Source organism: Amphiura filiformis, unplaced genomic scaffold (assembly GCF_039555335.1).
Source record: "Amphiura filiformis unplaced genomic scaffold, Afil_fr2py scaffold_65, whole genome shotgun sequence".
Lineage (NCBI taxonomy): Eukaryota > Metazoa > Echinodermata > Ophiuroidea > Amphilepidida > Amphiuridae > Amphiura > Amphiura filiformis.
This window is the reverse complement of record NW_027305529.1, coordinates 88,465-104,482: the sequence shown is the minus strand read 5'-3', so window position 1 is coordinate 104,482 and position 16,018 is coordinate 88,465. Positions and strand designations below refer to the sequence as shown.

Here is a 16,018-nt window from a genome sequence, read left to right as displayed (position 1 = left end):
AATAGCCAAATTTGCAATCCAATACCTTGGTATACGTGAATTGCATTCTGGGCAGGCAAGCAACAACAACAATTAGCGTTCAGTATGACGTACAATGCCCGCCCGTATTGAACGGAAAATATTTGTTTTTTTTTCGCACCGTTTCAGAAAAAAGGAAACAAAATATATTTCCCCTTGCAATATGTACATTTCAAATGAATATAAAAAAGTTTGGGTTAAAAATGGAGAGAAAAAAAACCTTCCGGTACCGGGTTTGGAACCGGGTACCTCTCGGGTAAGTACAAACGCACTAGTCAATTGAGCTAAATCGCCCACTACGTGAAGTATGGAAGTTTTATAATTAAATACGGCGTACAGTCTCCTCAGCAGTTAGTGTGGTTCGCTTTTTTCCACAGAATGTGTATGACGCGAAACCAAAGTAGCTGTTGAGGAGACTGATGATCGCTCATAATTCCCTGCCCCAGAATTCGGAGTAATATTTAGTATTTACAAACTGGTAACCTGTAAAACCGCTGTGTTTCATGATTTCTCCGAAATACATCGACTTGGAGCGTCAAATTTCAGGATAGTAATGAGAAAAATAGTATCTATTATGTGATACCAAAACCTCATCAACAATGAAAAAAATCGGGGGATGATGCTGTCGATCGGGTTACGGACCTTTAAACGACATCAAATGTGCCACAATTGGGTATCACGGATCGTTATATATCATGTGCAGTAAATATTCATATTTTCTTTTATACAGAGGATGCTTCAGTTTTGACAGGAAAAATATTTTATTGAAAACCCTCTCACTCGGTTATTTCAAAAAGGTAACCACGCTTCCCTAGAATGTGCAATAAATTAGCATTAATTTTTTTCTTATTTTAACAGCATTCTAGAAACTCTTGCAGTATGGCGAAATGTGGTGTACCAACGAGCCAAGTCATGGTCAGGATTTGGTCGGCCATCTTTGGTTACCCGCTAGCACCAACCTGGTGTTTTGAGCGCCTAATTGTGCAAATAAAAGCCGCCTAACACCTAGAGAAGATGCAAGGACGAGGAGGGTTAATAGAATAATACAATAGAGATAATTCCGCAGGTAATCCCGTCGCATCTATTTATACATAGTCCTTTTGTTCGCAAGTACATCCATTTGTAGCGTTTGATATGGTGTATGAGACCGCCATGGTTGATCAATTTGCACGCTGGAATTGGAAATATTTCCAATGTTTCTATTCTCTCGGTCAGGGCCACACAGCGTCATCATCCCTATATCTTCGTGATAGTACGATGAATCCTCTCGTTTTTCAACAGCTACGCATGGCGATTTTGTTCGAGATAGGCCGAGCGACTCGGGCTAAGCATACCATTTACAGACGATATGAGATTCCACAGAGCCTGCCACACAGTTTCTATTCTATGTTTTCAGTATGATATAGTATATGATCAGGTAAATCCAAGGTTTTATTTTTAATACACTAAATGGAAATTAAATACACTAATTAGCGGGGACCGGTATTTTGCTGTGGATATGTTTTACTGCATTTTATAAGTAACGATTTTGAAATCAAAAGTTAAAATTGTGATATATTCAACTGTTTGAGAAACGAATATCGATTTCAATCAAATTGAATACATGTCTCCATTTTGAGTTTGTACTACACCACTGAGCGATCAAGCGATTGATTTCTAGCCAATCAGATAGGCCTCCTTTTCTTGCGTTCGGTGAAATACCAATCGCCCGTCGCTCACCAACGGAGTATTAAGTTTATATTTATAACACTGGGTGTCGACACTGGGGGCCACGTCACATCCATTCATGCATTGGAGTGAAAACAATATCGCATATTTTTGTTCAATGCATAGATACCGCATGTAGTTAATCCGATTATTATGTCACTTCAACAGCGAATAGACCATGTAGAAGCTGTGTGTTTTGCCAAAGGGAACTGTAGGGCCTATTGTGTTGTAAACTTTAATCATTTTTTGTCTACCTGTGTTTTCGCGGAAGGTGTAAAACGGGTGATGGAATGCAGTTTAAAATTTCCGCCAAGGCGAATCATTTCACATTTTGGGTGCATTGTAGCCGACGGGTACCCAACTAAAGGCTGCTAGTCAGGTGTAGGAATGCATGGATTTGGATTCGTCTATAGATAATAAATCCTGCGATATCAGGAAAAAATAACAGGGCAGCTCTACCAGATGTCACTTTTGAGCTACAGCTGTTTTAAGAGAGGTGTATGTTTCTACTGTCTTGTTCCCGTTTCCCACCCCCATCCAAAATTGAGATTAGTAAAATATTGAATTATTTTATTTTTATTTGACATTTTCTCTAAAATAACATTTTAATTACATTAATTTCCTACTTTCTTACTTTGATCAACTAAAGCACAGCGATTTATAATAAGCTACGCATAGGCACAACACCTAGATGTTGATCCACAAGCCTCAGCACAATACAGTTGAACTATGATGTTGAACAAGAAAACATTTCAAAAGGCCCAATCCAGGGCCTAGCCATCTTGTGTGTCATTTTCACACTATATTTGTTATCATTGCTTTTAAGTGTATGAGTGTCCAAAAGATATGCCAAAATGGCTGAGATCCATATGCAAGAGAGGCCCTCAGAATTGGAAATTGTTTTAAAATAAAGGCCCAATTGAAACCAGTTCGTGGACCATTGCTTAAAACAAAGTGTATGGATGTCCTAAAAAGAAACCAAAACAGACACCTATCCATACACAGTGGGTGCCTGATGGTGGATGTGCCCCATCAGTATTTGTAGCAAATATCTAAAATGAAGGCCCAACTGAAACCATTTTCGATTTTTACACTATTATTATGCGATGTCCATTTTGGTTCTGCATGGGATGGCAATCATTGATCATAATGCGATGCAATTTGTATATTCCGTAGAACATGTAAAAGTGAAACACAAAACTAAGGGTTTTTTATTTACCAGAAAAAAAAAAAATGAAAAAGGGGGGGGGTGCCCATGCCTGGATCAGCCACTGGCTGATATAAAAAAGTTTTATTTGCTTTCTATATTGCTTTCTATATATAATATAAATTCTGGTAATCTTAAGAGGATTTGAGGTTGTAGTTGAATAAAAATCAGGTTTTCAGTTTATGTCTGCTTCCTAGACTGTGGAAATCTGTGATCTGACTGATAGATGCAATTATTTTGACATATGACCTGCATTCAGGTAGACATGTTCTTGCAAATAGTCTGTTATTCATCATAGTCTTGTCAAGGTAACTATTTCACCATTTAGCTCTCTGTACACCAGACATGTGATTTGCATCTGCCTCTTGCCTCCATACAATACGGCTAAGTCTCCAGCGTTGTACAACACCTCTGGATCTGGATGTGATAGCACAACGGTTACGTATCCTAACATAGGAGCTATCACGGGGAAGTGATGCTATCTCTTGATCTGCCATCACCTGTCAAAACAAACATTCAAAGACTTAATGATAAGGGAATAAACCAACGGTTTGATAATATCATGTGCTGACCCTCCTCCCTCTAACGTAAGTCTGAAATGTTGAAAATTCAAACTCAAAAGATCAACTTTAACCGATATTTTACAAACGTAAATCAGACTTTTTGACCACACAAAGGGACTTTAAAGCTATATTGTAACATTTCAATAAGAAATAGAGGCGTGACATGTTTCTCATTTGATAGCGTTTAAACCAATCAATAATCCTATTGCTGAAGAGGATAATAATCTAATCATTAATAGCTCTAGTCTTTGTTTGCTTTGGCTAAATCCTGTTCAAGTGGTGGGTTACAATTGAATACCTGAGTGGAAGAAGGGCCCAACTCCAATTTTTTACAAAAATGAGTTAGACCCAGCATTTTATTACCAGCAAACTGTTCTTCCTTGTGTGTGAAAGATGAGCCAAAATCCACTCTCTAAATAGTCTTCCACGTACACTTAATCATGGTTTTCATGGAAGAAAGGCCCAACTCCATGGAGTTGGGCCCTTCTTCCACAAATATAGGGTTAAAGAGGAATTTTGTTCATCCATGAAATCTACTTGTCACTACAATAAACTTTCTTGCTAACATATTACATGAGTTCTAGTTGTACATAATGGTGATTATCTAATTTCTGTAGCTATTTACAACACCGAAACTGGCACTTGTGGTACATTAGTGGAAGAAGGGCCCAACTCCAGCTCGTATTAAGACCTGTACCGTTGCCATGGAAACATCATACATAATTTCGAATGTATGTAATATTGTATGTTCATGTATTAAAGGTCCCTGAAGACGAAAACATTCTGTCTATAAAACTTTTCCAAATATTAAGTTTTTTCTTAATATCTCAAAAACATTTTTGATGGAGTTGGGCCCTTCTTCCACTCAGGTATTCAATTGCATTGTATTTTGTCTAGGTATGTATAAACAACAATAACAATGAGAGGCCATTCCTGAACCTCGTTGACTTGGGGATGATTTGAATTATGACTTTATTACCAGCAATGTGGAAAAAGAGACACATAGAACCGAAAAAAGTTACCATTTTGTTGAAGGAGCAGAGTTCAACAAACTACAACCCCGCTTCTGGATATCGTTTGAAGTCAAATGATATACTATTTTAAAGCTTATGATATATATTTTCTAAACATGAAATAAAACAAAATTGACCGGGGGCCGACTTTACGGCTGATTCGTAGTGTCCAGTCACATGTTTCACATGGTACTGTGATTGTGTCCTCTCTCCTCCACCTTGCTTCATTTTAACTTAGTTACATGTACAATGCAGTTGTAATTAGGCCCATACGCTGGGGTATGTACCCCCACTCCCCATATGCAAAAGAATAAAAAGTCCAAACAAATTTCAATTTGCGAGTGTAGAAGGGCCAAAAATATCAGGTTTTTTAAAATGTTTTTTTGGTCAAAGGTCCGAAGAACAATCTCCTTTAATGCCTCCTGGAAAAAAGGTCCACTTTTTCAAAATCTGCACCCCCACCCCCAAAAAAAAAGAAGTCCTGCATATATGTAAGAGCCTGGTTGTAATTTATTTTAAATAAAAGTCCAAAATTTATCATTTTGGTATAAAATTAATGTAGACAATCTACAATTTTAATGAATTATTTCACTGATCCTTTTTTGACAGTGAAAAACTACCCTTTTACTTGTTCTTTTGCACAAGCATGATATCCACCTGGAAATTACACATGTCCCTACCCCCACCCTGGGTGACAGTGCGATAACTCAAATCATAAAAATCAGTTTTAGTAATACTTCATGCCCGGCTATGGCATAATGAGCGAGCGGTGAGTCAGGGAGCAAGTTGAAACCATCAAAAAAAAAAAAACTGGAATAAAACTGACCAAAAGTTGTATCTTTTGGCCTGGTTTTAAGCCACAATAATTTCCTCATTTTAGCTCTTTTTAGAATTTAGATTTAAAATTACACATTTCCCAGAAATAGAATATCAGTAGCGGCTCAGGAAGAAAATTTGGCAATTATTCCCCCTTGACTGGATGACACTGTTATGCCCCTGCTCCATGGACTCAACGTAACCTTAGGGAGGACAGTTTTTATGGTCTACTTAGCTCAGCAATACTTTGCTGTCTACGATAATGGTTCATGTACGCTAGAGCGTTCGATAGGAACAAGCGAACAGTATATGAATTTGCTGATATCTCATCGGAGCCCGGGGGCACTCAAATTTTTTTTTTGGTAGGGTGTGCCACCGCCAGTTTGAACTTGAGGTCTAAGGAACTGATCGGCCAGCCAAAAAGGAGGGTCTAGGGAACTGAACGGCCGGTCAAAAAGGGGGGGTCTTGGGAACTGACCGGCCAAAAGGGGGGTCTTGGGAACTGATCGGCCGCCAAAATCTGAAAAATCTCGGAAACTAAACCCGCAAGCCAAACCAGGGTTCAATTTTGTTCCGTTTTTGCCACAGATATTTGAAGGAATCGATTTCACTTTGAATTGTGCATTAGGCTAATGAAAGTCAATTCCGAGTTTATCGTCCCTTTTTTTTCCCAGGTTGGTGAGGTGACTTTTTCATTTTTCATTTTTCATTATTTCATCAGATTTCATTATTGACCTAAAGTGCGTGTTGATTTAAAGCCACACTCATACATGTTATTTATAAACATGTTTTTGTATGGGTAGGGACTAGAAAAGTTAGAAAAGAGCCTGGTTTTGGTTCCAAGTTACAAATTTATATGTTTTACAAACAAAAATATATGTTTCCAATTGCTAAAACTGGTGAAAACACTGATACTTTGAAAATAATGAATTATTTTGGCATTTTTGAAAATTTGACGCGGGTGTTTTTGGTGTCCAAAAAGTGACACGGGCGGGGGACGATAAACTCGGAATCGACTTTCACTCGCCTTAAAATATGAATCAGGAAAATCATTAATGCAAAATAGGTCTGGTTTGGCCCATCACGATAGAAACCTCAACAAAGCAAAACAGCATTCAAATCAAAATTACTAGACCCTGTAGACCTACAATCTATGCTATTAGCCTACTGATAATTATAGCAGCATTACAAAAGCCCACCATAAAAACAAACCCACAAAAATTATTTTTTTCAGTGCCGAAAAGAAAAACATTTAGACTACATTGAACTGCCATGCTTATACATGAGATGATTGATTGAGTGAAGTGTGCAGAATTTGACAGCCATTCAACTCCCGATTTCACTAGACCAGTAGATCGTAAATTACCTTTTAATTCATTGTTTATGGAGAGCTGCAAGGATGTGTACATAATTATTTAAGGTACTTTTCTTCATATTTGGCAATTTTATTCCCAAAAGAGATCTCAAAATCATTTATTTCTAGCTAAATGTTCACCAGCTGGGGGTGTCGCGATCGGCATTGCTGCAATGTTTATAAACAGTCAACCAGTGTTGCCACTACTAAAGGAGCCCAAAATCCCACCCAAAGTTCACCTTATTCCTTACAATGTGTTTCAATGGGGAAGAAATTAATGGAAAATTCCCTTTGAAGTTTTTGGGCTCGCAAAAGTAGCTTTTGGGTCTGCTTTTGGGCTTGAAATAGTAGGGCAGAAAACACGCCTCTCAAAATGCCGATGAGAGCGGAAATCGATGATCTGAGGGTCTATGGAACGGCTAGAAAAATTTTTGGGCTTCAGAGCGGGCAAACAATGAATTTAGAGGGTCTAAGGAACGGCCAGTGGCTCTGAAAAAGGGGGTCGTCGCCGCGGCACATACCCGTATAGCTGGGAAATGTGAGTGCCCCCCCGGGGTCGGAGCGTTCAGCAGAGCAGCAGGATTATAAACACGGTCGATGGTAAAACCAAAATCAATTTCCTTTGTGTTCAGTAAGTACTTATAACGACCCACTCATCAACTACTCAAGTGGTCATTAAATAACAGGGCCGTAGCAAGGTTGACAAATGTGGGTCGGCCATCACAAATGTGGGGCGGCCAAATTACAAATATATGCCCAAATTGAAATAAAGATATAAAGAAAAACATAACAAATGTCTCAAAAAAGTGGGGCGGCCATGGCATCCCGGCCGCCCGCTTGCTACTGCCCTGTTAAATAAGCATGTCTCTGGTCGTGTCTGCGCTCAATAGAAAGTAAATAATATGTGTAAGTTTATGTTTACATAAAGTGGTATAATTAGGTTTCAAGGGTTGTTAATTCAAGCATGGTCGTAAAATTGATTCGATCGATATTTTGGTCAATGCTTTGTATCGGAGCAGAGTTGTCAATTGAGCGGAGCCTAAAAGAGTTTGCTACAGGCTTTAATGGGTTTGGGCTTTGATAAAAGCCAGGTACCTCTCCGATACAATACGCTATCGAAGACAGCAAAGCATTGCTGAGCTCAGTAGACCATAAAAACTGTCCTCCCTTACCTTCACTTCATCAGGAAGTATAGTATTTTTCCTGATGCAATTGAGAAGCCTTCTTTCCTGACTATGTTCCTTTGTTAATTGTCTGCGTATTGCATCTCGTCTCATTCTCCAATCTGCATAATTGGTACGCAATGGACATGTTGTCTGCACCGCACAACGTGGCATTAATAAAGCAGAAATATTCTGTAGACCAAAAAATGGGGAAAAGATAGTATCGATTATTAAGATTAAGCAAGGCTTTTAGTCTTTATCATATACATAATGTCTAAATGTCCTCTCATGGTAGTTTTCACGTTATAACAGGACTTCCTTCAATCACAGGACTTTAGGGTACGGTGGGAAATAATAAACGAATATTTAATAATGTCTGTTTATTGCAAGACATCATCTAATGTAAGAAAGTCCGGTAAAAAGTCTGTGCGCCCGACGCGTACTGTAAATTAGCAAGCACAATAAGGTTGGTACCACTTTTCAGACATAGACCTTAAGGTACATATTTCGAGGAGCATAACAAACACCAAATTGGTGTCGTATGACCTTTGACATGCATGCATTGCATTCTTTTGTCGAGAGTGACATGGTCTTTCAATTCGTGCCGAGTGTCCTTGGCAGACTTGACTATGCTTCAGTGGTCATGAAAGGATTCAATAGATAACCTCTGCCCCAATAATCCCAAGCTATTGTCTGAAACGGCACCTCGAAAGATGTATCGTAAGAACTCAGTCCTCAAATGATAGTCATATAATGACCAAAAGATAAATGACTGACAATCATTGAGGACTGAGTTCCGCAGTCTAACCACTTTTATATACATTGATGAAATTTTAAAGATTTTTTTTCAAGTTTTAGTTTGTAACCGGCGCAAATCGTTAAGTGTGTATTTCCCATTGACATCCAAAATGGCGTAAGCCAGTCCTTAAAGGCTTAATGTACGATTTCCTTCCAATTTTAAATTTGTCATTATATATACTCAAAATGCTGAAATAATACTAGTAATAATGATCGGGAATGGTTTGTCCATTTTGAGCTGAAATAACGAGGTAACGTGAAAGAAACACTGCTTGTTATTTTGGCCGTTTAACACACAGTTCTAATGGGCGGCAGCCCTCGAATTAACCCACGGCACCGACGGCATATTGCCGTGGGTGCCCACCCCCATTGCCGCAATGCCCTCAAAATATGTCCTTTACCGACGGCAGTCACTTGTCGTGTGCCCTAAATGAAGTTGCCGTGGGTGCCCTAGCCGCCAGCCCTGCCCCTTCATTATAAAATCATTAACAAGTACTGGTTAAATCCCAGCAAAATTGTGGAAAATTAAATCGAAAATCTTGAACACGATCGCTATTTTGAGCATCGTAACCCAGCTATCAAATCACAGTATACACAATAGTTTGTTGTGAATTAATATTCATTACCCCTACGTAAGCTTACATATTCAGCCAATCACATCGGCTGATACATTATCTGGTTACTAGAAATCTGACTTCATTTCTCGATTGGTCAGAGAAATACCTTCAACGCATACTATCGACCAATCAGAAACGCTGTTAGTAACTATAGCTTCCTCGACCTCGTGTCGTAAACAAAATCTGAGCGCTGGGCAAATCAATTGTTCTCTCGATTATCAAACATTGACTTCCCATTGCAAACCGATGGCGATACCCTTCAGGTATCGTCTTATCTTGTACATGTGAGCCCATCTCTAGATATGTTTGCACGAAATAGTTTTTATCCCGGCGAATTTGATCAATATTATTACCAAAGTTACAGCTATTCCATCGCTACATTTGGAGTCAGTTTTGCAGCTCAGAACTAGGGATCGCAAAATTTAAGTAAATTAAACTGTATTATAAAGCAGGTTTTTTAAGCAATCAGGTTAGTTTTAGTGTAAAGTTGAGAGTCCAATTTTACTTTGGTGTCGAATTCAGTTGACGGTAATGCATCTATTCACTTTTGAAAAATTGCCTTGGTGCCCTTCTCAAATTTTCAACAGTTGCCTTGATGCCCTTTTGAAATATTACAAATTGCCGTACTGCCTTGCCTTTTCAGTGAAAATCCACGGCAATTATCAACTTGCCCTAAAAAAGTTGCCGTGCCCCTTCAGATCCTTAATTCGAGGGCTGATGGGCAGACATAAAGTCATAACATAATTTCTTGAATTATGACTTTATGTCGAACTTTTCTCTGTTTACCTACAAACACAACAAATTTGACTGATTCCATTAGGTGCAAGTTGTGACATGTGTAAACATTACAATACAAATATGCCAAAAAATCAGGTTTGAAAAAAATTAACCAAATTCATAAGATCGTACATTATGACTTTAATATACATAGGTACGGCGTATATAGGACTGGCAAGCGAGTCTATAATTTACTAAACATTGTAAACCAACGTTTACGTTGTCATTTTGTACAGCATGACAGGTAAGTTAGTTGCTGAGCAGGCGTTAACGAGTATTTTCGTACATGCGTAGAAGTATAAGTAGAAGTAGAACTAGAACTTAGAAGGTAATTTTGAATAATGCATGCCCTACTAAAATACTGAGGATTCCCATACGTGGCAAAAGGTGCTCAATGGTGACTTCATGTTGTACCCACCTGTAAACATCCAATGTGATGAACATTTTGGCGTAAATTAACGGCAATTGTGAGCCCGTGTTTTGCCATGGGAGTCGCCATGTTGTTTTTCGGGGAAGCAATTTTTCGGCACCACGTAGAGTAGGTTATTAATATTAATGAAGTGACGTCATGCACCGTTGAATTCTTAGAGAATAAAGGTATTGGTTTTAGCACCTGAGTGCATCTATCGTCTCATATAACACGGGCGACATCATTATTTTAAGTAAAACAACGAGGCGAAGCCGAGTTGTTTTACAAAAAAAATAATGATGTCGCCCGTGTTATATGAGACGATAGATGCACGACAGCGGCAAAAAAACAATACCTTTATTCTCATTCTTAACACTTCAATTCAAATAGAAATATCATAAGCATATTACAAATTTTAATCAAATTAAATCCTTCATTTTATAAGGAACTACCTAGGAACGATCCCTAAGGCTGCGTTCACATAGAAGTATACTATTCGGGTATACGGTGCACGTTTTACAGGTGCACGCGTATAGTTAAATCGAGCAAGGCAATATCATAGTACCGGGTCACATAAGGCTACGATCGCATAGAAGTATACTATTCGGGTATACGATGCACGTTTTGCAGGTGCACGCGAATAGATTAAATCGAGCAAGGTAATTTCATAGTACCGGGTCACATAAGAGCTATTCGAAAAGGCCGTATACCTGCGTTTAGTATAGTATAGTGGGAATCGCGCGTGTTCGATTTTAGTGCATGCGTATACCGTCCAAATTTTTAAAACCTAAACCATATGTGGGCAAATTCATTTTTTTAATAGATGCACTATCTAATTCTGCACATTATGACACCTCATTGAATGCAATGTGACCTCAAGAAGTAAAGTTACAAGCATTTGATAAGACGAAGAAAATGGGTAAACTGACATACTCGCTATTCGCTATACGAAATACGCTCATTCGATCAGGCTGAGTTCACATAGTATACTCCTATATGAACTCAGCCTGAACGAATGAGCGTATTTCGTATAGCGAATACCGTATACCGTATACTTCTATGTGAACTCAGCCTTATGTTCACGTATGAACACCCGTGAACTGCTCTAAAGCATCACAATCTGGGGCACATCGAGAAAGTGCGTGGACTCACTTGGTTAATGTACTATCTGTGATTCCGCGACCATGTGTCATTCCCCCTGATGTCTTCAAAGTCCACAACAAAAACTGCTCAATGGTTTGGTCAGAGACGTTTCCACCCCAGAAAAAATCTAGACGTCGGATGGTGAAATATCCCTTGTGTGTGAACAGTTGGTACTCATCTGCGGGCATGTTTTTCCCCAAAGACTCCATCTGTTGTAAATACAACCTTGCAGATTTGGCATAGTGGAGATGCCCTGCAGCGTGGAAGTGAGGCATCATCTCTCTTATGCAGTAGAGGTGGAGCTTCCAATTCCCTGTTCTTTCAGCTCTAATGAAATGCCGAATAAGGGCCACCTGTCTGATGTATTGCACCCACAGCTTCCCAATTCTGCTTTCACCTGCTTTGATGTCTCTTCACGCTATTACAGGCTGTGACACAGTCTCAGCCATTTATCGTTGAGGAAAGCGCAAACCCTGAACAAGAAACATGAATATGACTTGTTAGATACCTTTACAAATGCCAGCAGCATGCATGATGAGGTACAGAGAGCAGGGGAGAGCTTCATCCTGAAGATGTATGGGGTTAGCAACTCTTCATTGAATGAATACCGCCACACTGTATACAAACGGGCAATTGGTCGCAGTTCCCTTAGCTCTTCATTTGAGCTCGCGAATTTAGCTTAGCCTCCAACTTGTGCTGCTGCAAAACAGCACTCATTCCGCACTTTCCTCACGTTTCAAGAATGGATGGGGAACAACCTAAGTCCAACTGACTGGGGATGGAGATCACAAGATGGAATTCTTGTTCAAGTAGAAACAGAACTCGCTGTTGCACCAGACACATTGCTCAACATATAGTATCATGTGGATGCAAACAAGATGCAACAACATGACATGCAGCTGCAAGAAACTTGAGACTCTTCTGTACATTGATGTGCAGCAAATGCTGTGGTCAGTCTTGCAGCAACACAGCACCTGTACTAGTTGGGGACAATGAGGAGGAGACCGAACCAACATTGCAGAACATTAATGCAGAAGACACAGTGCAAGTTGATTAAGTTTAAGGTATACCATTTGATTGCATTACATCACATGAATACCAATGTGAACATAGGCTTAAGTCATCTTGGCATGAGCTCAGCTCTTTTGGAGGCAAATAGAAAATAATGGTAACTATTGTATTGTACACATGGTAAAAGCACTGAATCAATATTGTAAAATAATGATGGTAATAATGGTAGTGAATTTGGATGATGTGCATTATAAGTCTGCTTACAAATCATGACTTGAGTTTTGAACTTTCTCCAATGCCAATTAACACATCTTAAACACTTCTTAGGCGGTCATTTTGGACGCCATCTTGTATTTTGGCTTAATATCTAGGTATTGAAATCCTTCGAGTACATTTTGAATATATCCATTGTACCTCAAACCTATGTGAGATATTTTGTATATGTATTTAACAAGTCTGGTTGAAAACTAATTTTACTTACTAAAATGGCAGCCATTTTGGCCGCCATATTCAAATTTGGCTACTTAGGATCATTGAAACCTCTTGCAAATGTTTTTAAAACATTCCTTGTACCTCAAAATATATATTTAGATGCTTTGTTTGTGATTTTAACATGTCTGGGTGCAAAGTTATGATAAAAACTGAAAATGGCGGCCATTTTGGACGTCATCTTGGATTTTGGCTACTTAGGATCATTGAAACCTCTTGCAAATGCTTTTAAAACATTCATTGTACCTCAAAACATATATTTAGATGCTTTGTTTGTGATTTTAACATGTCTGGGGGCAAAATTATGATAAAAACTGAAAATGGCGGCCATTTTGGATGCCATCTTGGATTTTGAAGGAAGCACAAGGGGGATTTTCGAGGACTTTTGGAATTTGATTCTATACATATTCCTGGACCTATCCTGAAAAAATCAGCTTGTTATGAGAACTGTTAACCTTTTTATGATATATGAGCTAATACTATTGGCCTAATTAGCGGAAGTTAACTTTGTTGTCGGTCACAGTTGTCGGTATAAATTATTGAAATAAATGATTAGTTTTGAATTAAACAAACAAGAAATTAATGATCATAAAAGGTTTATTGCTTTACTTATAGGCCTATATTTATATATTTATTCGCTTTTATTTATTCGAACTTTCTTGCACAATAACTCACTTGCTCAATCAATCAATCAATCAACCAATCATAAATACGGTAATCAATTAAGGGGGTACTACACCCATTGATTTTTTTTTGTGCATTTTTTTGCATTTTGTGAAGAAATTACAAAAAACAATTGGGCAAAGTGGTATGCAAAATGAAGGGGCAAATCTTCTCGTTTTATTGGTGGCATCGGTATCAATAATTGATTTAATGTATTCTATTCATGTATTCTACTTGGACATGTTCAATAGAATAAATTATGGTTTGTTATGAAACACACATCTCAGTTACCAGGATACAGTAAACAAAAAAATATATAGGGCTAAAATGATTTTCTAAAATGGTTTAAAACCACTTTGTATGTAGAGATATTTTATAAGCTCAGGACATGAGATAATGAACATATTTATATACTTCATAAATTTGCAACAAAAAAAAGATGGGTACTGATGAAAATCAGGGTATTATATCGCCTTAAAGGAGGATTTCGTGATCCTAGCATCTTCTTTTTATGACATTTTTCAGTAGATATCCACGAAAAAGCTTATTTCCAAAATTTCAGTTGATTCCGATTTTGCGTTTGCGAGTTATGCATGATTATGTGTATTACACTGCTCCATAGACAATGTGTTGTAATTTCGTTCTGCTGCACCAGAACGAAATTCAAATTTGGCGATATTTTTGCTAAACGAATTAATCTGCAAGAAATATTTGGTACATAAACATTATGTAGCCAGAGGTATCCAGTGTAAAAATCTCAACTTTTTTGGGGAAAAGTGGGGATGAGGCTGTGGATCACGAAATTCCCCTTTAATTAAAAAAAAATCCCTATCAATAGATCAAACTTACCCACTCAATCACCAGTCAATAAATCAACCATCTACCCAAACGATCAATCAATCAATAATGCAATCTATCAACAAATAAATCAACCAATCATTAGGCTATTAAACAAGAAAATAAATAAATAAATAAAAAATAAATAAATAAATAAATGAATAAATAAATAAATAAATAAATAAATAAATAAATAAATAAATAAATAAATAAATAAATAAATAAATAAATAAATAAGGGAACAAACCAAAAGATCGATGACGTCCTATAAACGAAACTAGTTTCGTTTAGGGGGGAGGGGGTAAAAAACTCGATTACGTTTGTACAAAAACATCGGTCTGAAGAATGTGTCATTATTATCATTATGTCAAAATTTTCAACATTTCATTATTACGTTTCTGGCAGGGAGGGAGGGGGTCGGCTGAGAAACGAAACTAGTTACGTTTATAGGACGTCATCGATCTTTTGGTTTGTTCCCTAAATGATGATCGGTATACCCAATGATCGTAAGTGAGGGTATGCTGTGAAACTAAGTAGTAACGGTTAGCCTTGCCAGAGGTCTATACTTTGAATTTGTAAATAAATAAATAAATAAATAAATAAATGTTAAAGGCAGCAATGATAATTTTGTCAAAAGAGGATAAGTGTTTTAATTTTTATTTAATTTAAATTTTATATTATGCATTTTAATCTTTTCAATCAATTAGTACAAATAAATAAACAAATGATTGTCAAAAGAGGATTAACTTTTTACAGTCACAGTTAACACCTTTAAATTTAATAAATAAGTAAATAAATAAATAAATAAATAATTTTTATCTAAGTTTACATTATTACTTTAATATTTTCATGATAATTATGTCTAAATCAATAAAATCAAACATTAAATAAACAAACAGACAAATAAACAGATTGAAAAATAAATAGATTATGTAAATGTTAGTGTTACTGACAAAAGAGAATGAACTTTTTTTTACAAACCAAGCTTTGTATTCAAGTTTTGTATTTTACACTTTTTTAGAGTATTTATTATTTTAATCTTTTCATTAGAATTGCTTATTCCAAAAGTAAATCAATCAATAAATAAATAAACCAAAATATCTCCAATATTAAAATTATTTATTTAGGCCCACATAGCTAGCTCTACATGTAAGACAGTCTTACACAAATTTGCCACACGGTGATATAAAACCCGACACCTCATTAATATTCATAACCTGCTCTACGTGGTGCCGAAAAGTGCTTTCTTTTTCATGTATTGTATTCCAACCGTCCATGGTAGGTATGAATAATTAATCAGTCGACATAATTATTTTAATTACAACTTGTTCACAAGCTCATATCTTTGTGCTCCGCCTGCTAAGATCATGAGATCAGGTATTGATCGCACAATAAAGTATTGAATGTCATATCTTCCATTATTATAATTATTA

The 16,018-nt window shown here is 37.2% G+C and overlaps 1 protein-coding gene across 1 annotated transcript; it reads right to left on the bottom strand.

Moving 5' to 3' along the window:
- Positions 1-2,042: 2,042 nt before the first annotated feature.
- On the bottom strand, positions 2,043-10,558 carry LOC140144589 (small ribosomal subunit protein uS14m-like). The gene is made up of 3 exons (XM_072166406.1): positions 10,452-10,558; positions 7,851-8,033; positions 2,043-3,432 (listed from the first exon to the last, which is right to left on the bottom strand). The coding sequence occupies exons 1-3, from the start codon at positions 10,530-10,532 to the stop codon at positions 3,250-3,252; spliced, it is 447 nt and encodes a 148-aa protein (XP_072022507.1). The 5' UTR covers positions 10,533-10,558; the 3' UTR covers positions 2,043-3,249.
- Between the last annotated feature and the right edge of the window lie 5,460 nt (positions 10,559-16,018).

Coding starts and splice junctions, on each gene's coding strand:
- LOC140144589 (XM_072166406.1), bottom strand. CDS start 10,532: ATGGCGACTCCCATGGCAAAACACGGGCTCACAATTGCCGTTAATTTA. Junction 8,034..10,451: donor ATCACATTGGATGTTTACAG/GTGGGTACAACA, acceptor TTTGGTCTACAG/AATATTTCTGCTTTATTAAT. Junction 3,433..7,850: donor TACTTCCTGATGAAGTGAAG/GTAAGGGAGGAC, acceptor TTGTTTTGACAG/GTGATGGCAGATCAAGAGAT.